Source organism: Canis lupus, chromosome 29 (assembly GCF_003254725.2).
Source record: "Canis lupus dingo isolate Sandy chromosome 29, ASM325472v2, whole genome shotgun sequence".
Taxonomy (NCBI): domain Eukaryota; kingdom Metazoa; phylum Chordata; class Mammalia; order Carnivora; family Canidae; genus Canis; species Canis lupus.
The window spans coordinates 32,857,915-32,884,228 of NC_064271.1; the positions used below are offsets into that span (position 1 = coordinate 32,857,915).

The 26,314-nt window shown below is 34.0% G+C and overlaps 1 protein-coding gene across 8 annotated transcripts in view; it reads right to left on the bottom strand.

The window, feature by feature from the left end:
• Positions 1–26,314, bottom strand: part of RMDN1 (regulator of microtubule dynamics 1) — a 61,568-nt gene that overhangs the window by 3,384 nt on the left and 31,870 nt on the right. For 5 of the 8 annotated variants that reach the window (XM_025433650.3, XM_035708471.2, XM_025433646.3 and 2 more), the window contains exons 3-8: positions 21,802–21,898; positions 18,979–19,138; positions 7,878–7,967; positions 4,903–4,958; positions 3,555–3,642; positions 1,893–1,923 (exon numbers count right to left, since the gene is read on the bottom strand). In XM_025433650.3, coding sequence (XP_025289435.3) covers positions 1,893–1,923; positions 3,555–3,642; positions 4,903–4,958; positions 7,878–7,967; positions 18,979–19,138; positions 21,802–21,898 — 522 coding nt within the window. The remainder of the gene's footprint in view (positions 1–1,892; positions 1,924–3,554; positions 3,643–4,902; positions 4,959–7,877; positions 7,968–18,978; positions 19,139–21,801; positions 21,899–26,314) is intronic. The other 3 variants (XM_025433648.3, XM_025433647.3, XR_003130431.3) reach the window with 2 other exon arrangements.

Below are 26,314 nucleotides of genomic sequence, written 5' to 3' on the forward strand. Positions count from 1 at the left end.
AAGTTATATGCAGATTTTCAACTATGCAAGGGGGTAGGCACCCCTTACCCCCTCGTTCGAGGGTCAAGTGTCCATACATACATTTGATTAACATTTACTGAAATGTAAGTTATACTTAAATATAAATTTAACAAAGACTTTGTTCTTTTGGAATTTATAATGAAGAGGAGAGACCAATGAGCATAACTAAATGTAACAGAAGAATGAAAGGAATGCTTTGACAGGTATACACATTTTAAAGTGCTATGAGAAACCAAAGAGAAAAGCAACTAACTTTAATAGGTTACATCTGGGCTGACTTGGAAACTGAATAGGATTTTAACAGAAAAGTGGGAGAACATTTTTGGCTGAGGGAAAACTGAACAAAAAGCCAATGAAAGCATGGGACTGTCTCACTGGCTTCATTAATTCTTCAGTACAGATTCCTCCTATCAACCTGGGACTTTCCATATTTAAATCATACTTTTTCCTGGATATAATTTATGGTTAACTCCATTTGCTCCTTTAACCTAAAACTGTTCTATTTCTTTTATTTAAACATATTTATGAGATGTTGTGTAGATGTACTTAAGATTTCCTTGGGACTCATTAATTTGTTTACCCAGTCATTCAACAAATTTGATAGCTTTCGTCTAAGCAATGAGGATACAAATTGTGAGCAAAACAACAAAGTCTGCATCATCCTGAATTTAGTCTTAGACGTGTCAACAAATACTCATACCGTGGAATATAAGAGTCATGATGGGAGAAGTTACGGGTACTTAAGAACCCTAGGAGGAGCTCCTGACCAGATATGGCCCATAAAGAAAGGCCGCCTGTTGGAACTGACCTATAGGGTAAAACCTGGAGAATGACTGGAGTTACTGACCATGTTTTTCTCAACACCCAGACCCTTAATCCTCTAAGGCTCTATTTTTACTTTGCAATTATGCTTCTAGGTCCCTTTGAGGAAACTTTATTCCCAGATTCATATTCCTGATCTACAAAACTACTATCACAACAGGTAATCAGTGGAAGGCAATAACAGAGCAAATCAGAATTAATATATTACTAACATTCAGACACAATTCTTTAGAAGAAATGATTTTTTAAAAACTGCTTTGCTACTAAAAGCATTTGAACAAGTCTCTCTATAAGTAGGCTCTCTAATACATTGTCTATTTTTTTTCTAATTTTATAGAAATAGAATTGCAATGGTTTTTTCCTGGTATATCTGGTAACATAAGCTTATGTCCTTTACTCTCCTAGTTTGTGCGATTACTATTAAAAAGGATGAACTTAGGATGGACTAGTGTCAGTTTTGCAGGCTGGCCTTTTCTTCAAAGCAAGAGTGACATGACACTTCATAAAAGACAGTATTTGCAACAAAACAAAAACTGGTCTGGTTTAAAAAGATTTCTCATTTAAATGCTTTCTGAAGAGAGAGTAAATCTTAGAAAAAAAAATCAAAGATTTTTTTTTGCAGTGTGACAGTATTAGCTAGACTTATTATAATCATTTTAGAACATATGCAAATACTGAATTCTTATGTTGTACACCCTAAACTAATGTCAAATATACCTCCAAAATTTTTTAAACATTTAAATAAATGTTTCTAATCAGCTGTATAATCTTGAATAAGACAGTTAACCCATCAAAGCCTCCTCTCAAAAAGGAAAGTTGAATTATATCAAATCAACAACCATTCCAGAACTGTAGCTCTCAATTCAGTAGCAGCCTAATTCTTACTCTGGTGATCTTTACTGAATAAAGACTAAAAACTGCTTGATAATGTCTAACACAAAAAGTAGCATTATCACAGTAAGTAAAATTTTTGTTTTAAAAATTGCTATCGTGCATAAAGCATTCACACAATTTTAACTATACTAGTATGTGAAACAGAAAAATGTTACCTTGCTCTGCCCTGTGAAAGTAGCCTAAGGCCTGTTAAAAACATAAAGAGCCCAAACATAATGAAATGAGTTAGAACAGAATCAATACTAAAAAAACATTTTCTCAAAAGTCAGGAAGTAAATTAAAACATCTTAAAGATCAATTTATTAAGAGTGAAAGTTAACATAGCAAAATTGAATATTATGAAATCATCAGAGCACAGATTACAGTATATGCATCACTTCTAGTAATAACTTGATTGCTGTTTAGAACTTGTACGAAACCAGCATCAAGTGCAGAGAGGAAAGAACATTATATGCAACTCAGTTACTCTGTTCTTTCTCTTTTGAAGTCATAATAGTTATAACCCATAAAAACTTGATAAAATCAAAAGCTACATTTAATATATAGGTTGTACCAATAAATTTTTTTAAAGTCCTTTGTTATTGAATTCCAACATTAAATGTTATTGTGAACCTGAAACTATTAGCTTTTTGTACTATTTAAACCATTTTAATACTGTATCAATTTCCTAGAAACATAACTAATTTATTATAGGAGAGTTGACTAGATTTTTCTTAGGATACATTCTTTTTAATAATAATATATATTTCCCAACTGTGTTCTAATAATGCAACTAAATATTTTTATATCAAATTCTATACCGTAGACTCCCAGCAGAAAAAATAGCTCCTTGTCATGATACAGGTACTAGGAAAGTTTTTGTTTTTTTTTTTTTTAAGATTTTATTTATGTATTCATGAGAGCCACAGAGAGAGAGAGAGAGAGGCAGAGACACAGGCAGAGGGAGAAGCAGGCTCCGTTCTGGGAGCTCGACATGGAACTCAATCCCAGGACCCCGGGATCACATACTAAGCCAAAGGCAGACACTCAACTGCTGAGCCACCCAGGCATCCCATAGGAAAGCTTTTTCAATGGCATTATTTCCTTACTCTAAAAATTTTAGCAATTCAATAAGTTAACGCAAAGTGTCTGACCAGAAATCCCTTTCAAATTTTATTTTCAACAAGAAAAGCAAAAGGCCTTGAAAATATGAGGGGCACCTGGGAGGCTCAGTTGGTTAGGCATCTGCCTTCGGCTCAGGTCATGATCCTAGAGTCCTGGGATCAAGTCCTGCATCAGGCTCCCTGCTTGGTGAGGAGCCTGCCACTCTCCCTGGTTCTGCTCGTTCTTGAACTCTCTAATAAAATTTTTTTAAAAAGGGAAAAAAAAAATATGAGAGTTATGAGTCCTTCAACCCCACTTTCTTAAAAAGTTGTACTTATTCTTCCTTTAGCTATACAAATACATGATTTTCCAGTTAGTGTGTAGAACATGTACCTAAGACAAGCTGAGGAATATTTGAATTTCTTATCCTATTTTATGACTTTTATATGGTACAGATTTCAAACAGAAAACAATGGTAGATTTTAGCCATGGGGTATTTTATAGCTGACAATATACCAAATCATCAGCCACTAACCTAAATTTAAAAAAAAAAAAAAAAAACCACTCACCAGTCATAGGTAATAAGTATTAAGCCTTTGTGATAATAAGACAGTTGCACTGGATGGTTAGAAATGTGCTCAAATGCCTCACTGATCAGAGCTCCAGATCCTGACACTGTAGAATGCACTGCAGTTAAAAAATCAGTACTAACTTAACAAAGGACAGCACACTACCTCCTCATAGGTGGAACTAGGAGGAGTTGCAAACAGCATTTTAGCAATTCTTCTTTGATACCAAGGCATTTCAGCAAATGTATAACACCTAGAGAGAAATAACATACACATCTCAATTGTACTTTTTCTCTTTCAGAAAACCATTTTAACTGATATAAAATTATCTTCTCCTGTTGTACGTTTAAACAATTTGCACTCTGCATAATAGCCAGTAGGTTAATATTCCCACTGAATGACTAGACACTGACTTGTATCAATCCATCAATTACAGTGTGTTCTGTGATTAAACATTAGTAAGCACCACTACTAGTAATGATAACACAGTATATATCATTCATCACTAAGTGCTTACTCTGCTTCAGGTGCTCAGTGATTATCTCTTACCCGCTCCTTACAATGACTACATGAGGTAAGATCATTACCCCTGTATTTTTATGTAAGAAAAACTAACTCAGAGAAGTTAAAAAAAATGACAAAACTAAACATGATGTATATATAAAAAAACAATGGCAAACAATTATTTAAGTCTGCCTATTTAGGAGTGAGGCAAATGATTAACATCCAAAGGTCTTGACAACTTTCTGCTAAAGGGAGGGAAAGAAGTGCTGGATCTCTGACAAGGGTCTGAACTCACTGAAGTAAACACTGATTCTTTATCTTTACTTCCTAGCATCTGACTTAGTGACTGTCTCCCATTATTATCAGTCCGCAGTAAGCATCTTGTTAGTTTAATACACTCCTTTCTCCCAAAGGATATGTAACTCCTTTTAAAGAGTCTGATATAAGGCCATTTACACACCTTTTACAAGACAAAATATTCAGGTCTGCAGACTATACCCGAGGAAAACAGTGGCAAACCTGTCTCAAGAAAGCTTCTTAAATCAATGTTATACACTAGACAAATGGAAAGATACTGAAAGTCAGATTATATTATTCCTCAGATGAATCAGGGTGTATTTGACAAACTTTGAAGATCGCAAAGACCCTCTTAGGGCATCAAACCATATTGCTATATAGTTAGATTAATCCAATTTCAGTTAGCCTGGTAAGTTAGAACATTCTTTCCCAACAAAGGGAATTTCAAGGTCCAGCAAAAAGTTTTACTGCCTTTTTCATTTTAATATATATTTCTAAAAGATCTGAATAATTAATATGATCACAATCAAATTTAGTATTCTCTAACAATATATCACAGCTGCTAGCGAATATAAATGAAGTAAACACTCATGATACCAAATACTTCTTAAGTACATCTGGTTTTATATACTACAAAATAAGATTAAAAAAAAAAAAAAACAAAATAAGATCATACTACCACTGAAATACTTATTTAAGGAAATGTTCTTACCAAATACCCATAAGGTGAATTGAGGTAGCATCTTTTGGATTCAGTTCAATTGCTTTCTAATAAGAAATGAGAAAGTCAATCATAATTGTTTTCTAAACACAAATAAGTACTACGTTTGCTGAAAAAAGTCATGGTTAAAAAAAATTTTTTTTTTGGCAGCTCTGCATTTCAGTTCTTATATAGTACCAACTTTTTTCCTCTTCATTCTTTAATGTGGTTAAATTCATTTCAGTACACTGATAATGACTTGTATTAGAGTTAAGTTCAGCAACTAAAGGATTTATCAGTATGAGAAAAAACATGAAATTTGTAAATGAATCTAATTTTGAAAACAATAATCTATTCTCAACGTTTCTTCTAGATTAGAGGAAAAATAAGGAGATGCTTTTTGGCAAGACCTATATAAATAATGGATTAAACTATTCTTTCCTAAAAGAAGGACAAAGTACATAATAATTTTACAGTCGCTTCCTATATGTACATTTGTTCAACTTCACCATCTGTACTTAACAAAGGAAAAATAAATATTACTCATTCACAGCATTTATTAGTAAAATAACTATGCATAATGTAAAATACATTGATAATGTCTCCCTAATTTCTATTTACTATATGAAAGTCCTATGTGTAAATGTAAAGCATAAACTACAGAACTTTAAAGCAACTACTTCTCCTTTTTCCATTATTTGTTGAAAGCCACTCAGAAAAATCTGATTAATGTTAAAAATTAAAGACCCTTTTAAAAAGATCGAGACCTCCCATCTGAGGTTTTCCTGTAAATCTACATTTTCACTTTCAGTCAGTAATGTGTGAGATACACATTTTAAAATATTTGTATTAATTACCAGTGTGGCCCTAAAAACCAGACTACCAGTGTTCCAATCACAGCTCCAGTGACTTCTAACTTTTTCACTGTGGCAAGTTCTCTCTTCTTGCCCTTCCGGAGTTTGCTGTTTTATAAAATTGATAGAGTACTATTACCTACATTATAGAATAGTGGTGAAAATTAAATGAGCAAGTAATAGGAGGTACTTAACACAGTAATATCTTCTATAATCGACATCATTAATTTTACTTTTCAAAAGTACCAATTTATTATTGACATTGATTAATGTTAGCAATAATAGAGGCAATAGCTAGAATAAGGCAGAAATCTTGCTTCATTAGTATGGGTAAGAGCACTGACTCTATTTTAGTTTTCCATCAAATAACAGTGATATGATTTATAGCAAAAAATGTTTTAAAGTATACATAACTTAGACACTAAGCAACCTTTCTTAAATGGAGTTCCACTAGAAAATTAAGCCCTATAAAAAATTATATGAATAACTATTTTCTCCAATCTACCAAGAATGGTATAGAGCTAGTACCATTCCAGATGCAAGGGAGAGAATTAGAATTCGTAACATCAAGGATGCCTTAGGGAATTTAATTTTCTTATGGGATGGGTTGAAAGGGACTACTCTCAAGCAAACCCTTTCTTTTATAGTTCTTCCTGCCATTAGTTTGTTCTCAAAAACAATCCAAAGATAGAGGTGCCTGGCTGGTTCACAGTTGGTGGACTGTGCTCGAGCCCCTCACTGAGTGAAGAGATTACTTAAAATGTTGACAACAATCCAAGGACAGTAATTCCTATGGGTTTAGACATAATAATCAAATTAGGAATAATATTATAAATGATCTTCTTAGCATGTAAATACTAACCATTATCATTTTAAAAAATATAATCAACACATACACATTTGAAATCTGCAAAACACTAATTTTAAAAAAATAATCTATAGCCTGTTTCCATTAATATAGCCTCTGTAATTCTTCATTATTTATATTGGAAGATATTTGTCATATATTTCTACATACTATGGCACAGAATAATTTAGGCAATTTATTTAATGCCCACTGAGCAAATTATGACATTTCACAGAATCTAAGACCATGAAAGTTACTACACATCATTATTATATGTATCACTAAAAAGAAAAAAAGTACTGCCTATTATAAGATATTACTGATTATATTGCATTCTGATTTCAAAGGTCCTAAAATGTGAAAATTGTTGCGTATTAAATTGAAAAAAATATATGTATACACATAAACACACATACACGTGTCTGTATATATACTATTGATGCCTGAATTAAAGCTAGGTCTCCTGATGCCCAGCCCATTGTGTAAAATAGGAACTGAGACTATAACCACAAAATTCAGAAAGGCCATTAGCTTATCTAGCAGTTTCCCTATGAATGTTTCTATCATATTCTCTTCCTTTGTATTTTTGAGATGGTCTACAATATCAAAAGAGAAATAAATATGCTGAATTTTTAGTGGCCTTTTTTCAGGAGTTTTGTATGTATGGCACATCATGAAATAAACTCCTGGAGAATATCTGGCATTTAAGAAAAGCTTACTATAAGTAACTTTAGGGGAAAATATTAAAACACAAAATACACAGAGATAATAATTGTAAACAATACCATTACTACGGAGAGTGGTTTGTCACTTGTGTTAGATTTTATACCACACCACTGAGTATTCAGGACTTTGTATAGTTCCCGCTTATCTTGGCCACATGACTTGTTTATTTACCAAGTGTAATGCAAAATGGAGGCCTGGTAAAGTTTGCAGGCTGGAATTTTATCTTGGAATGCTTATTCTTGGAAGCCAGCTACCATGCTATAAAGAAGCCTGAGCCAGACTACTAAATAATGCAAAGAAAAGTAGAGAGAAACCGTCACATAAGAGGCCATCTTGTGCATTCCATCCATCCCAGCTAAAAAGAGAGGTGAATGAGGCTGTCTAAATGACCTCAGCTACACCAGACAGATCAGAGCACCACTACTTAGTTAACCCACAAAATTTTGAAAAATAAGCTGCCACTGCTTTAGACTTCTAAATTTTTAGGTGGTTTGCTATACAGCAATAGATAAGTGAAACAAAAATCTGTTAAACTAATGACTTTTAAAATTCATCAGTACCTCAAAATGCTCCTTGATAATGTAGGCATTTGCAATTTTAGCCTTGATGCCTTCATAATCTCCAACATCACTAATACAGATTGCATACCACTAAAAACAAGAAAAAAACACATAAGAATAAAACTCTACTAATATTCCACTCAATACAAGGTAAAAAATGAATATTCCTCAGTAGTCATTCTCATTCAACAAAAACTTAGTCTAAAAACTGTATTAAATATACTGTCATATACAAAGAAAAGTAACATGGCCCTAAGGAACTCAAGGACAGGACATGTTTATAGAAAACTATAATACAAGGTAAAGAACAGAATCTCTAAGTCATCAATACAATGGGGAGATAATGATACATGTTTATGACCTAAGTATAAATTTAGAAAAATTTGCAATTGAGTATCATTTTATTTCCTCATCCTCTTTTCTGCAAGCTGCCTCATCTTTCCATCTGCACTGTTGAATAATAAGAGCCACATTTGTTAACTGTGACTTTGTCCCTATAGCTACAGTTGGGACAACACACCTAAAACTGAGACAATCTTTCTTTCATCCCTAAAGCACTAAATCCAAAATATCCAAACTTCATAAACTCAAGTGCTATAGAAAGTTACAAGACAGAATGAGGAAAAAAAAATCTGTAGAGAGAAAGATTTGCAGGTAACAGCAAAGAAGAAAAATAATGAAGCCTCAGAAATAAGGCCCAGTTTTTCCTGTACCCAAAGCACCCTCCCTTTAGGTTCTGCGAAAGACAGGAAGTTCCTTTTAAAAAAACACCTTCCTTGTTTTTGTTAATCTGTGTAGGGTTTTAATAACTATAACCAGAAAGATTTTAACGAAAACAAACTTCTGTTTAAATTTATTCTCCATCAAAATCTTGAGTTTATTGAAATTTCAAAAGTATAACTTAAAGCAGACATACATGTGTATCCACGTACACACCTCTATAGGTGATGCTCCACTTACTCTCCACTAGGAGTTACCCAGCTGCCAAATCCAGATGACTAGAGGGGTCACAGGGTTTCAGATTTGGTGTTCTGATTATCTCCCACATACTTCGGATAACATCACCTTTTTTCTTACATATCTCACTATATGCAAAGCAAACATAAGCTTATGCATAAATCCTAAACATTCTTCCCTGATTAGATTGGCAGTATTCTGAGATTTTTAACATATGTCAAAGATATATCAGAGTAACAGCACAAAGAGCAGTTATTAACAACACATAAAGTGTGTATCACCTGATGTGGACTACAAAATTTAAAGCAACCACTGAAACAACATAATACAGTTATAGCCATTTAGTCAATCACCTAAGTAAAATGTAATCCAAAAAATGACCAATACAAAAGGCAGCGGAAAAAGAAGAAAATGAGAACAGATGGAACAAATAGAAAATAGAAAGACAGGAAATTAAAAACCAAAAACATCATTAATCACATTAACTGCAAATGGTCCAAACACCCCAAGTGAAAGGCAGATTGCCAACTGGATTAAAATTAAGCAAGACTCAGAGTGACATAAGTGAAAAAGGCAAGTAAAGAACTCTGAATTCTCCTCCATAAAAGCAATGAATAAAAATGAGCAACAATTATCAGAATCAATGTTTTTTTTTTGGGAGTCTAAAATTAACCTAGAGCTTACCATGACCTGGGTAGGGATGCTTATTCAAAGCAACAGATTAATTCCTAGTGAGAAGAGTGAATTTTGTGCTGTTTTATCTTACTTCAGTCCTATCCCACATTCCTAATCTCAGAAGGAGCTGTGTAAATAGCCCTCCATTCCAAGTACCAGACGGAACAGAACAGATCTCATTCATGGAGAACTGTGTTTGTTCTAATCCATTAGGTGGCTCCCTGGAAGACTGGCCTTGTACACATTACACCTAACTTGAAAAGGCCCTAGTGATAAAGTTGCTTCAGGGGAAGCGGGGGAGGCAGAGGACATTTGCTGAATAATCTACAGACTAATAATATCTTAGATTCCTGCTGTCTCCAGCAAATAGACTAATGAAAAGCTTGAGAGAAAAGACTAGGGAAAGCTGTCCCTAAGGGCTCTGAAAAGCTTCAATAAAGAAAAGCTAAAAGAATATTTCATGACATGAAAATTATGTTCATTTCAAATTGCAGTGCCCAAAAATAAAGCTTTACTAGAACACAATCATGCTCATCACTTATGCATTGATTATGGCTGCTTTTGCTCAATAACGGTAGGGTTGAATTGTGATATGAGATCATACGTGATATTTAAAGAGATTCCCACTGACACTCCATACCCTGTGAATCACAATGATAGAGTTATAACCTGACAGCTTCTTGAGTGCCACACATACTGCCATACCATGACATTTTATTTTTTATTACCAATGCATATGTCAAAGGAAGACTTCAAATGTCATGCTTTGAAAGCAGAGTGAAATGTGAATTATTGTTACCAAATTAAATGGCAAAGCATTTGGGGGGGGGGGGCTCCAAAATATCCCTGAAAATCAAAAGACATATATGCTCAAAAATGCGTGCATGCTTAGAAAAGATCTGAGAATGCCCTAAACTTACCACCTGCTGACCTTAAGTCTCTTCACAAACAGGAAGTGAAAACTAAGGTACAGTTTACCCTGCCCAGCTAAGTGTTAAAGGTATGTCCCAACATAGACACAGAGCCCTTGACCAAGACTGGGAAAGATTTTGGTTCCAGGCATTTTATAAAATGTCTGTCCAATCATTACCTGACCACTAAGCTAATAGAACAGAAACTTCAGTGGCTATACATGACAAAGAATACAGATTTTACAGAATTTATTCAGAAAAGTCACTAAAGAAAAAGAATAGAGGGGGCCTGGCTGACTTAGTCAGTAGAGCATGTGACTCTTGATTTCGGGGTTGTGAGTTTGAGCCCCACAATGGGTACGATGATTACTTAACAATAAAATCTTAAAAAGAAAAAACAAATACTAGCCACAGCAACAACAAATCCTGAGAAAGGAGGGAGTCTGATTTCCACATTTACCATATTATAATAGTCAACATGTCTAGTTTTCTGGCAAAAAATTACAAAGTATGCAAAAAAATAAGAAAGTATATAACACACAGGAGGAAAAAAATCAATCAAAATTATGCATGAAGAAGCCCAGATGCTGGACATCCTAGATTTTCTATTATGTTCAACTAAAAAATACATCTAAAGAGCTAAAGAATACTATGAGAACAATATTATATCAAATTGAGAATTATCAATAGACATAAATAAAAAAACGGAACCAAAGAGGTTTTTAGAGTTGAAAAGTATGATAAATGAAATTAAAAAATTCACACTGAATTGAGGACTCCATGGTGGTTGTAAACAGGCAGAAGAATTAGATTAACTTGAAGATAATAGTCAATTAATATTACACAGTATGAGGAACAGAAAGTACAAAGAATGAAGAAAAATGAACACACCTCAGAACCTACCAAAATACACATAAGAGGAGTCTCTTAGGAGAGGAGAGGAGATAAAGAGGTAGAATGAATATTTGGAAACATAAATGCCAAGGGCTTCTCTACTTTGATGAAAACAAACGACTGCAAGTAAGATAAATTCAAAGAGATTCAAACTAGAAATAGCATAATCAAACTCAAAGATAAAAACAAAGGGATAACCTTGAAAGCAGCAGGAAAGAAGTGACTTGTCATATACAAAGGGTCCTCAATAAGATTAACAGCCAAATCAGTACCATGGACATCTGTCTTAGTGGGCTTCTGCTGCTAGAACAAAATACTAAGGTAGGTAGCTAAAACAATAGAAATGTATTACTCGCAATTTCTGGAGGCTGGGAAGTCCAAGATCAAAATGCTAGCTGATTTGGTCACAATAAGGGGATGGGAACAGAGATACATAAGAGCAAAGTTGGTATACTATTGAAATTAAGTTGACATCCAATTTTGAACTTGGTTGTTACAAATTATGTTATTAGATTTCCTCAGGATAACCACAAGAGTATAACTCAAATTATATAGTACAAAAAATAACAAGGGAATTAAAATGGTACAACAAAATAAACCCAGGGATGCCTGGGTGGCTCAGTGGTTGAGTCTTTGGCTCTGGTTGGGATTCCAGGCTCCTGGGTTCAAGTCCCACATCACATTCCTCATGGGGAGCCTGCTTCTCCCTCTGCCTATGTCTCTGCCTCTGTGTCTCTCATGAATAAATAAAATCTTTAAAAATAAAATACTAAAGGACACTAATGGAGGACTTGAGAAACAAAAGATTGAAAACAAATAGCAGAATTACAAAAGAATTTATTTTTGTCAATTACATGTGAATAGGTTAAACTCTCCAATTAAGGGGCAAAGATTAGCAGAATGTATTAAAATGCATGATTCAAGTATATATTGTCTACAAAATTTAGATTCAGAGGTATACAGATTTAAAGTAAAAAGGGGGAATTTTATCATGCATAAATCATATCATGAGTATGGTTTCATACTCACAAGAGAGCTGAAGTGGTATTAGGTATTAATTAGAATTAGGTAATCAGACACAAAATACACTTTAAGGCCAAAATTATTACATGAGAGACAAAGAAACACATTATTAACATATAACAATTAAAAACAGATATACACCTAACAACAGAGCCCCAGAATAAATAAAGCAAAAACTAACAGACTTGAAGGTAGAAAAAGACAATTCAACTACATAGCTGGAAATTTCAAATAGACAATATATTAAGATGTAAAAAAAGTCTCAAATTTTATAAGACAGAAACCAGAGTACATTCTGACCACCGTGAAATGAAAATATTTTATTAAAGAAGGAAATTTGGATAATTCACAATTATGTGGAAATTAAAACGACACATTCCTAGGGTAGCTTAGTTGATTAAGCATCTGACTCTTGGTTTCAGCTCAGGTCACAATCTCAAAGTTGTGAGATTCAGCCCCAAGGCAGCCTTCATGCTTAGCAGAGAGTCTGCTTGAGATCTCTCTCTCCCTCTTCCCCTTCCCTATCTTTGCTCTCTCTCAAATAAATATTTTTTTTAAAAAACCATATTCCTAAATAACTAATGAGTCAAATTTTTAAAAATCACCAAAAAATTTAAAAATTCATTGAGAAGAACAAAAATAGCACAACCTAACAGAATTTGTGGGATTCAGCAAAGTTGTATTCAGAAGGAAACTTATGACTATAAATGGCTACCTTAAAGAAAGATCAAATCAATAACCTGGCCTTAAGAAACTAGAAAAAGAGCAAACTAAGCCAAGTAAGTAGAAACAAGGAATAAAGATTAGAGTGGAAATAATTTTTTTAAAAGATTTTATTTATTTATTCTTAAGACACACACACACACAGAGAGAGGCAGAGACATAGGCAGAGGGAGAAGCAGGCTTCATGCAGGGAGCCCAAAGTGGGACTCGATCCTGGGACTCTGGGATCATGCCCTAGGCCGAAGGCAGACGCCAAACTGCTGAGCCACTCAGGCACTCCCAGAATTAAATAAAATATAGGTAAAATGGAGAAGAGTAGCAAAACCAAGTTAATTCTCTGAAAGGATCAACATTTATAAACCATTACCTAGACATAAAAAGAAAAATTACTAAAATCATGAATCAAAGAGGACATACATTACTACTAACCTCAGTAATAAACCTAGGAATAAAAGATTATAAGGGAATAGCAAAATAACTGTATGGCAATAGATTAAGTGACCTAGCAAATGTGAAAAAATTCCTAGAAACAACAGTCAAACTGACTTAAGAATAAACAAAAAAAAATCTGAATAAATGAATAATAAGTAATACTACAGAGTTAGTAATCAAAAGAACTTTCAACAAAGTGAATACCAGGACCAGATGGCTTCATTGGCAAATTCTACCAAATGTTAGAATTAACACCACACTTCTCTTAACTCTCCCCCAAAAATAGAAAAACAGTGAACATTTCTTAAGTGTTCTGACACCAGTGTTACTCTGATATCAAAACCATCACAAAACATCACAATAAAAGAAACCTAATATAGTTGCAGAAATTCTCAATAAAATACTAAACCAAATTCAGCAAATATTAAACATAGACAAAACTCAACATTCATTCATGATAAAAACTCCAAAAAGTTGAATTAGAGATAGAAGGAACATATCTCAACATAATGAAGACCATATGTGATAAATCTGTAGGTAACATCCATCATACTCAATGATGAAAAGTTGAAAACCTCCTTTAAGAACAAGACAAGGGTACTCACTCTTACCACTCCTATTCAACCTAGTACTTGAAGTCCTATCGAGAGCAATCAGGCAAGAAAAAAAAATGTCTATTTGCACATGACATGATTTTATATACAGAATGTCCTAAAGACTCAACTAAAAAGCCATTTGATTAGATGGATTTAGTGAAGCTGTAGGATATAAAATTAACATGCAAAAATCAGTAGCAATTCTATAACCTAACAAATTTTCTGAAAAAGAAACATCCAGTTTTTAAAAAGATCAAAAATAATCAAGTACGAGTAAGTTATTTAAGAAGGTGAAAATTTCTCTCCCGAAAAATGCAAGACAATGATGAAAGAAATCAAATATAAATAAGTGGAAAGGTAGCCTACATTCATGGATGGGAAGAATTAATATTGCTACAATAGCAATACTACCAAAAGCCAGCTACAGATTCAAAGCAACCCCTATGAAGATACCAATGGCATTTTTCACAGAAGTAGAAAAAAACACACCTAAAATTTATAGGGAACCACAAAAGATGCAGAATAGTCAACAAAATCCTGAGAAAGAAGAACAAGCTATTCTATAAAGCTATAGTCATTAAAACAGCATGATAGTGACATAGAAACAAATAGACTAGTGGAACAGAACCGAAAACCCAGAAGTAAACCCAAGAATATACAGACAACTAATATCTGACAAGGGAACTAAGAATATTCAACTAAGAAAGGACAAACTACAAAAATGGCACTGGGATTATTGGGTATTCACATGTAAAGGAATAAAACTGGACACATCTTATAGTTCTTGGTAACAATTTTTTGGATAGGACATCTAAAGCACAGGCAACAAAATAAAAAATAAACAAGTGGAACTACATCAAACTAAAAAGCTTCAGCACAGAAAAGAAACCATCAACAAAATGAAAAGGTCTACCAAATGGGAGAAAGTATTTGCAAACACTATATCTAATAAAGGATTAATATCTGAATTATAATTCAAACAATTACATAGAATAGCAAAAAAACAAACAAAATAACACAACTAAAAAATGGGCAGAGGACCTAAATAGACATTTCTCCAAAGAAGATATATGAAAGGAAAAGTACAGAGCATTAATGAAAGGCCTACAAAAGATGCTCAACATCACTGGTCATTAAGGAAATGCAAATTAAAACAGCAACGAGGTATCGCCTCACACCTGTTAGAATGAATGCCCATCATCAAAGAGAGATGAATGGATGTGGAAAAAAGGAAACCCTTATGCACTGTTGGGATTCTAAATTGGTACAGCCAATCCTCAAAAAATTAAAAATAGAGTTACCATATGATCCAGCAGTTACACTTGGGAATTTATAAAAAAAGAAAAAAAAGAAAACACCTACTTGAAAAGATACCTGCACCTCCATGTTCAAAGCAGCATTTGCAAGAGCCATAAATGGAAACAACCTAAGTACAGATCAACAGATGATAAAGCAGTTGTGGTGTGCATACATACACACAACAAAATTTATTATTCAACCATAGAAAAACAAGGAAATCCTGCCATTTACAACAACATGGAGGGACTCTAAAGGCATTATGCTAAGTGAAATAAAAATACTGTATGATCTCACTCACACGTAGAATCTTAAAATAAACAAAAAAATAAAAACAATCATAAGACTTGTGGTTACCAGAGGCAGAGAGTGGGAAAAGGGGGAATTAAAGGAAGGTGGTCAAGAGGTACAAACTTCCAGTTATAAGATAAATAAATACAGTTGAACAACACAAATTTAAACTGTACAGATCCATTTATACATGGATTTTTGAAAATATACTGTAAATCTTTCTCTTCCTTACCATTTTTTAGTAATATTCTCTTTTCTGTTATTTACTTTAAGAATACAGTACATAAGCCATATAACATAACAAATAACCTATACATATTTTGTATCATTAAAGGTTCCAGTCACCAGGTATTTAGTAGCTATGTTTTTGGGAAGTCAAAGTTGTATGTGGATTTCAAACTGCATGTTGTTCAAGGGTGAACTGTGCTATGGATGTAATGTACAACATGAAGACTATAGCTAACACTGATATATGTTACATAAGAAAGTTCGTAAGAGTGTAAACCCTAAGGGTTCTCATCATGAGGAAAAAAATTTTTTTTTTCTCTTTCCTTTTTTATCGCATCTATATTACAAGACCTTTACCTATTGTGGTAATCATTTCACAATAGTATGCAAAGCAAACCACTGTGCTGTATGCTTAAACTTACACAGCAATGTACGTCAATTCTTTCTCAATAAAACCAGAGAAAAAGAAAAAGGAGAACTAAAGAGTAGTTTCTCTTATGATGCAAAATTCCTCAACAGAATAATGGCAAGCTGAATTCAGCAGTATATGAACAGGATTAGACAGCATGACCAAGTGGGACTTATCCCAAAATATAAGGTTGGTTAACCATATGAAAATCAACTGATATAAGATACCACATTAATACAATGATGGATGGGGGAAAACCAACATGACCATCTCAACAGACACAGGAAAAAAGCATCTTACAAAACCCAATACCCTTTCATGATAAAAACAACAAACTAGGAATACAAGAAAACTTTCTCAATCTGGTAATTTATAGAAAACCCATATAGTAACCACAGTAAATGGTGAAAGCCTAATAGCTCCCCTCCTATAAACAGGAACAAGACAAAAATATTCACTCTTGCCACTTCTACTCAACATTGTACTGAAGTTTTAAGAAATTGAGCAAGATGAAGAAATAATAGGTGTCCAGATTGGAAAAGAAAAGAAAAACTATCAATAGATGGTTTATTTATAAATGACATGATCATATATAGGGAAAAAAACTAATCTACAGAACTAGAACCAATAAATGAATTCAGCAAAGCTACAGGATATAAAATCAATATACAAATATCAGTTGCACTCCTATACACTTGCAATGAACAATATGAAAATAAGATTCCAATAGCATCAAAAAGAATAAAATACTTAAAGAATAAATTTAGCCAAAGAAGCACAAGACTTGAACACTGCAAATTATAAAGCACTGCTGAAAGAAGAAAAAGATCTAAATAAATGGACACATAACATGTATCTATGGGCTGGAAGATACAATGCTGTTAAGATGGCAATACTCCCCAAAACTAACCTACAGATTCAATGTAATCCTTATCAAAAACCCAACTGGCTTCTTTGCAGAAATTTATAAGCTGATCCTAAAATACATATGGAAATTAAAGGACCTCAGAATAGTCAAAACAATCTTGAAAGAACAGCTGGAAGACTCAGTTCCTTATTTCAAAACTTACCACAAAGCTATAATAATCAAGACACTGGGATACTATTACAAAGATCAACAGGTCCTACACACAGACCAATGAAATAGAATTGAGAATTCAAAAATAAACTCATACATTTATGTTCAACTGATTTTTGTAACAAATAGTGCTAGGACAACTGGATATTTACATGCAAAAGAATGACCTTGAACTCCTACCTCACGATGTATAAAAGCTAACTCTTAAAGATAAAAGACCTAAATATAACAGCTAAAAAATATAAAACTCTTAGAAACAAACATAGGTGAAAAATCTGTGGTGTTTTTTAGATATGACACCAAAAGCACAAGCAATCAAAGAAACTAAACTGGTAGTAGGTAAAGGGTTTGTTTTTGAGGTAACAGAGATATTCTGGAATTAGTGCTGATGGTTGCACAACACAGGGAAAAATGCTAAAACCACTGAAGTGTACATGTACTAATGATGAATTTTACCTAGTGTGAAATATATAAGTAAAAATAAAAGCAAAACTTAATCACTTGTTTACAACTATGTGTTAAATACAGAGATAAAAGGACAGAAAAGGATATAACATGCTAGCATTCATCAAAAGAAAAAGTAGACTATAAAACCAAGAGTATTTCAAAGATAAACGGGATCCCTTTAAAATGATAAAGAGGTTGGTGTATCAAGAAAATATAGTAATCCAAAATGCTTATATTCTAATATAAACTTTAAAATACATGCTGTAAAATTAATAAAATTGCAAAGAGACAAAGCTACAATTACACTTGGACATTTCAACGTGCCTCTCCCAATAACTTACAGAACTTGCAGATAGAAAATCTGCTTTTTGTAAGGATACAAAAGACTTGAACAACACTATCAACCAACTTGATTTGAATGACATTTATATAAGACTCCCAATAATAGCTAAATGAACATTCTTTTCATGTATAGCAAAGATGGGCTATAAAAGAAAACAAAGGAATCCATATTTATTAATAAAAATCAGTATTAGTGGGGTGTTGACAGAGACTGGCCCCTCTTAAAGTAGCATTTGAAAAAGGGTGGAGATGAAATTTGATTGTCACAATGATTTAGCAGCTCTAGTGAGGACAGTCCAACATCATAAAGTGATGTCCTAATCCAAAATACCAGTAATGTCCCCAGGTGTCTCCCCAGTGTCCACTAAAACATTAAACCAGTTAGGAAATTTAGAAACTAGCAGAGTTACATGTGAAAGTTATACTAGGTCTCAGCTGTACAGCTGCTCTATCCTCACCTCTACCTAAAACAGAAATATAATATGAGGAAAATGAGTAACATTTGTTAAGTGCTTATAATACCAGGAAGAAAGACATAGGTAATTCATGAAACTACTAACACTTTTGCTTTAAAAATAAGCGTTCACAAAAATAATTTATCAGCACATTAATAAAGTTAGAATAAATGCTCAAGAATACAAAGAAAAAAAACATCTTTTTGAAAAAATGTTATAGATCTCTTCCCTAGTTCTTTAAAATAGACAAATTTTCTTCTTTCCTGTGTAAACAGGAATAATAGGTAAAGTACAGACCAATGTACCCCCCAGATGGTAAGTTTCATTACTTTTAAGCACCTCACCTTATGAGCTGCAAAACTGGATTCATTTTTTTCTAGTGCTCTTTTTGCATACTCTAGAGCTTCATAGACCAAGAGTTTTTTCTCCTCTTCTGAGGTTCCACTAAGCTGAGCTATATCACGTGATGCACGTGCCAATCGCCACAGTAACTCTGCATCTTCACTAATTTGAAATAAATATAAAATAACCATTTTAGCTCACATTTAAAATTTGTTAAAGGTCACATCACTAATGAATACATATGATAATCTTTCCGGTCAATGAAGATATAGCAGTATCAAAAGTATCAAAAGATTCATAATGTTATATTCTTTCACATACAAACTTTCTTTGCTAAAATTTCCTATAAGATATCCAATATTGTACATAAATATTCACTTTCCTATATTCTCCAAAATACTAGCTTCCTTAGAAAGTTAGCTTTGTATCTGAATTCTCTAAACACTTGCACTACAAAATTTAACATCTACTTGATGCTTGAGTGTACTGGCACTTCAGACAGCTCACTAACTGGTTCAGACCATACCACAAAATACATAATCTGTAGAGACCAGGTCATGCTTTAAAAAAAGAAAACTGCTATATCCCTAGCCTCAAATATAGTATCTGGCACACAATAGGTATATGATAAGTATGTATTAGTAAATAAATGATTGAATATAACAGAATCTCAAAATAAATCTCATGTTTGAATGTGTTATCCATGCCATGAAGTATGGAATATTTCAAGTAAGGGCACTGGACTCCTTGAAGAATATCCCTATGAATATACTTACATAAAACAAGAAATGGTTAATAAAATAGTAATCACAGTTAAGAGTTAGACATATTTTTAAAAGATTAAACTCTTTATCCTTTTTATTAAATGTCTGCCTTTAAGCCCATTACGTATTTTTATTTTATTTTATTTTATTTTATTTTATTTTATTTTATTTTATTTTATTTTATTTATTCATGATAGAGAGAGAGAGAGAGAGAGAGAAAGAGAGAGAGGCAGAGACACAGGAGGAGGGAGAAGCAGGCTCCATGCCGGGAGCCCGACGTGGGACTTGATCCCGGGACTCTAGGATCGTGCCCTGGGCCAAAGGCAGGTGCCAAACCGCTGAGCCACCCAGGAATCCATCCCCCCATTACATATTTCTTAACAAAAAAACAGTATTCACATAAAATTTTGAAATTAAAGGTAGCAATAGTATATTTATAATTAAATAAAGATGGAGTAACTATCTTACAGTTTACTTTTCAAGTAATTACTGAAATGACCAGAAAATGTCAAACATGCTACCATAAGTAACTAAGCGAAAATGGAGAAGAAAAAGTGGATTCTATAGATATTTAGGAAGTAAAATTGATAGGTCGTAAAGAAAGAACTGGTCTTGGGAATCTAAGAAAGATAGCTGAAAATGACTCAATATTTTTAGTTTAGGAGATTAGATAGTTTTGTGATCTGAAAATGCCAATTTAGCCTTTATTAAACCTATTTTACAATCTCCTTCCAGCATCCTCCCAAAAACTGATATTGATACTATGTGCATATTGATACTATGAACTAAACATGTAATCTAATACTAAAAATAGAAAAAGGAGGTATTTTTAGTTTCTCTAAAAAACTGCTTCTAAAGTGACACACAGGGACACCTGGGTGGCTCAGCGGTTAAGCACCTGCCTTGGGCCCAGGGCGTGATCCTGGAGTCCCGGGATCGAGTCCCACGTCAGGCTCCCTCTATGGAGCCTGCTTCTCCTTCTGCCTGTGTCTCTGCCTCTGTGTCTCTCGTGAATAAATAAGTAAAACCTTTTTTTAAAAAAATATAGTGATACACAGATACTATTCAATGATGGCATACAAAAATCCTAATTCACTTACATCTTATGCCAATAAGAAAATTGACTTAAAAAATGAGAAGTATACAAATAGATAGAGGAAGTAACCATATATTCAATGACTACCTCATATGATCCAAAGCAAAATAACAAAATGGAATAAATAATTCAACATTCTACTAAAATGAGTATGGAGAATCACCTTTTCTAAATCAATGAGATACATGTAGCACTTGTGAATCATTTACTGCAAGAAACATCATACTACAGGGGCACCTGGGAGGCGGTCAGTTAAGGCCGCCTCCAGCTCAGCCCATAATCCCAGGGTCCTAGGATGGAGCCCCACATCGGGCCCTCTCACTGGGGAGTCTGCTTCTTCCCTTCCCTCTGCCTGCTGCTCCCCCTGCTTGTGTGCATGCACTCTCTCAAAATCTTTTAAAAAATTAAATTGGGGGCAGCCCCAGTGGCGCAGTGGTTTGGCGCTGCCTGCAGCCAGGGGTGTGATCCTGGAGACCCAGGATCGAGTCCCATGTCGGGCTCCCTGTATGGAGCCTGCTCCTCCCTCTGCCTGTCTCTCTCTCTCCTTCTCTCTTCTCTGTGTCTCTACAAATAAATAAATAAAATCTTTAAAAAAAATTAAATTGGAATCCAATTTAATTTTGGCTCAGCAGTTGAGTGTCTGCCTTCAGCTCAGGGTGTGATCCTGGGGTCCTGGGATCAAGTCTCACGTTGGGCTCCTTGCACGAAGCCTACATCTCCCTCTACCTATGTCTCTCCCTCTCTCTCTGTGACTCTGATGAATAAATAAAATCTTTTAAAAAAATTAAATTAAAAAAGTAAAATTTTTAAAAAGGAAAATTCATACTATAAACTGTAAGAAATATAATTTTGCAATAAAAACTTTAAAAAATTATAAAAATTTCAAGCACCAAGAATTATTTTAATTATTAAATAACAAAAATTCTGAGGAAACTGGAAACCCAGACCTATCATAGATTGCCTACCTTTCCTTATATTGGGTAAGCAATTGATAAAGTTTTTCTGTTTCTCCACTCTCATATAGGTAGTCTGCTTGTTCAAGAATTTCTTCAACTCCGAAAACTAAAAATGAAAAAAGACACAATAAAGTAGGGCTTCCAAAACCAGCAGCAACAATTCTAAGAAACATTTTCAGATTTAAGCAAAACAAATTAGATATAAAAATCATCTATAAAAGAAGATCAGAAATTCTGAAGTTTCTAGATGTAAGTGTAGTAGAGGTAAGTATGAAGCTATCACAGTAAGTGATTTACTGAAACCACAGAAAATAAAAAGATTAGAAAACATTGTGGAACTGACTAAATAGGATACATTTTTTTAAAATGAAGAAAGCAATTTCCTGTGAGGAATTTATAGTACCCTTAGTCTCCACACACACAAACTCTTTGTTGCTAAGTACTATCTATTACAGAAAATGAGAACATCCACTTCCAGCACTGAACATTATTCATTTGCATGGACCACACCACACTGTTTCACTAGATTCTCTTTATGACCTAACTTATAAAGACACTGTTATGGAAAAAGTCAAACTTGCCATCAAAACCTTAGATGAATTTAAATATACAGAGAATCTGAAACTTACCTCACTGCCACTCGGCTCCAATCAATTCTTTAACTAGTTTATACATTACTACAAAATATATAAACCTTATAGACAATGTGATGCTCTAAAAAAAATCTATTTCCTGGGGAAAAAAAAAAAAAACAGCAAGCTTGAATTTCAGGATATTCCAATTATTAATAAGGAACTTACATATTTGTCTTCTATAAGGGTACTATATTACTTAGTCTTACATACAAGCCAACAACATTTCAATACATTCAATCAAATTTATTATTTACCTTACTATGCTTTAATTGATAATAGCATATTTGAGCTTTTTTTTTAATTTTTGAAAAATTAAAATCTAGACCAGAAAAAAATCTCTTGAATTTGACACAACTATGTAAAGTGAAGTATTTTTTACCAAGTTAACATCATAATGTAATTATAAAAATAGTGTAAGGGATCCCTGGGTGGCGCAGCGGTTTGGCGCCTGCCTTTGGCCCAGGGCGTGATCCTGGAGACCCGGGATCAAATCCCACGTCGGGTTCCTGGTGCATGGAGCCTGCTTCTCCCTCTGCCTATGTCTCTGTCTCTGCCTCTCTCTCTCTCTCTCTCTGTGACTATCATAAATAAATAAAAATTTAAAAAAAAATAGTTTAAGAAAAAAATGAATGACAATAGCAAATTCTTCCTTATTCCTACTTCATTCAATCTGGTTGGATGCCATAGTTCAATATACATATGGCTGTTTAATTTTCCTAAGTTTGCTTCCATTTTATCCTATATCTTTACCAGTGGCTGATTCTCCAAATTAAGGTATAAGAACCCAAAGATTTTTGTTTTAAGATTTTATTTTTTCAAGATGCCTGGGTGGCTCAGTGGTTGAGCATCTGCCTTCGGCTCAGAGCATGATCCCAGGGTTCCGGGATCAAGTCCCACATCGGGGCCTCCGCATGGAGCCTGCTTCTCCCTCTGCCTGTGTCTCTGCCTCTCTCTGTGTCTCTCATGAATGAATATTATCTTTAAAAAAAAATTTTTTTTTTTTTAAGTAATTTCTACACCCAACCTGGGGCTCAAACTTACAACTCTGAGATCAAGAGTTTCATGCTCTACACTAACTGAGCCGGCCAGGTGCCCCAACAACTCAAAGATCCTTAAGAAAAATTAGTGATCCTTAGCATTCTTAGTCGATATGTGTGGTAGGCAGAATAATGGCCATAAAAATGTCTACGACTTAGTCCCTAGAATCTGTACATCTGGCAAAAGGGAATTAAGTTTGTAACTAGAACTAAGGCTATTCATCAGCTAACCTTAAAATAGGAAATGACCTTGGATTAGCCAGGGGGCCCAATATAATCATAAGAGTCCTTAAAAGTAGAAGACAAAGTTAGAAGAATAAACTCAAAGAAGGTTTAACAATGAAAATAAAGGCAGAGTAAAATGATTCCTGGCTTGAAATATGGACAAAAGGGGTCTTCAGCCGAGGAAAGGGGTCTTCAGCTTAGGAATGTGGAAAACCTCTAGAAGCTGAAAACAAAGTGATTCTCCCCTAGAGTCTGGAACACAGCTCTACCAATGTGTTGATTTTAATCCAATGGGACCCATTTTGGACTTCTGAACTACAGAACTATAAAACAGCAAGTTTATGTTGTTTTAGGTTGCTAAATTTGTGGTAATCTGTGACAGCTCTGTGACAGAAAACTTCTTCAGTATTAAATATACTGACCTGGCATATTTGAATGTATACATGCTATGTGTAAATAACAAAGTTACATTTAATTCTATCCATGATTTTGCTCAGCCTTTTCTGAGAAGACTGGGATTACTGTCCTTAACATGATCTAGGAATGCTGTATCTCATCACCCATGTAATTAAAAGAAAACTGTAGAAATTAAGTGAATAATTTAATGTACTAGTGTGTGTACATTTTTGTGTGTACTAGTCTTTCTTAACTTCTTAAATCACTTATCTACTTTTTTATTACACAGTATAGGTCCATAAACCATCATATCCAGGCTCTAAATATGTATTTCTTTCTTGTTTCTTAGAGATAAATTTCTAAAATCATGCAGTGTGCAATTTACAAGAAAAAAGCGCACTTACTCTGATACTACAGACTCACATAGGCACTAGGTTGGAAACAGGTAGACCACTCATATCTGCAAATCAGCTGTGTGGGTTTTTACTTGTTTAATGCTCTGTACTTTTCCTGAAAATATTTAAAAATAAGCTATGTTACTAACATAAAGAGACCATATTGTATGAAATAGACTAAACTTTTAAAGTCAATTACTTCTCAACTTAATAATGAATATCCCAAGATGAATTGAGATATTAACTTAAATGTACAATAAAATCTAAATTTAGCCTAAAAGGAATATGTACAAAATCATAATCCTTGAAATTTTTAAAAATATCATTGATATGACATAAGCTAGTAAACTTTGGTTTTCTAGTTTTTCTTGCTAAGTATACTCTTGCCACGTGAGACCTATCTGGACAAAAAAAAAAATACTCTACCCTCAAAGCAAGCAAAATAGTTCTACTTCTGGGAAGTAGAAGTACTTTCTCCTTACAGAAATTATAAAGTAGAAAACGAGTATCTAGGGACCCGTGGGTGGCTCAGTGGTTGAGCATCTGCCTTTGGCCCAAGACATGGTCCTGGAGTTCCAGGATCGAGTCCTGCACTGGGTTGCTGCATGGAGCCTGCTTCTCCTCCCTCTGCCTATCTCTCTCTCTCTCTCTCTCTCTCTCTCATGAATAAATAAATAAAATCTTAAAAAAAAAAAAAAAAAGAAGAAGAAGAATCTAGATTTCCCAGATACTCTAGGATTTCTCTGGATGCTAGAAGGCTGAGTAGGAATATCATCAACATTTTAGGCAAATTTTTCATACCAACAATACTGTGTCCCAGCAGTACTGGAAGCAATGCCTCTAAAGATGCTCTGTAGTGGGCAGCCTGGGTGGCTCAGCAATTTAGCACCGCCTTTAGCCCAGGGCCTGATCCTGGAGACCCGGGATCGAGTCCCACGTTGGGCTCACTGCAGGGAGCTGCTTCTCCCTCTGCCTTTGTCTCTGTCTGTCTCTCATGAATAAATAAATAAAATCTTAAATAAATAAAAAATAAAGATAAAGATGCTCTGTAGTAATACAAAGGAATACAGATGAAGGAGCACTGACCTCAGTTCTGTGGATTCATCAAAGAGGAATCAAAGTATATGAAAGAGACAACTGAAGTGCTTATATGAAGAATCCTTATTTAAGATGGGCCACTTGTAATTATCTTTTAGGCATTTTACAAGTGAACCTTCACACACACAAAAGAGTAATGTGACTGTATTAGCATATCTTGAGGGACCTTAACTTTTGTCTATTTTAGAGAAATAATGAGAAACTATTTACTGGAATTCTTCAATTATGGTTGACAAGTAGGTATTTGTCCTATCCTGTGATAAATACAGATGTTACCATTTTAAAAAAGAGTCCCACAATCCCATTCCAACTGAAATGTCAAAAAATAAATTAAATGCCTTTAATTTCTAAAAACATGATTTAGTATATGATTGTATCCCAGTAAACAAACAGAGGAAAAAATTTTTTAAACTGGCCTCAATGAGCATGAAGCAGCTCTAAAGAGAATTGAGCAGTTTTTGATGAGTGGAATTATCTGAAGACCATTTCCTAAAAAGTATGAAAAATAAAGATCAGAGAGTATAACAAATAGAAGGGAGAGATATATGGCAAAGTAAAACTTGTAATGACTGATTATAGTTTTATAGAAACAGATCATTTTCCAAGTTAAAATAAAACCTCATCTCTATATTTTATCAATAATTGATGTTTTTTCAGGGCATCTAGGTGGCTCAGTTGGCTGGGCATCTGCCTTCAGCTCAGGTCATGGTCCCAGAGTACTGGGATCAAGTTTCAC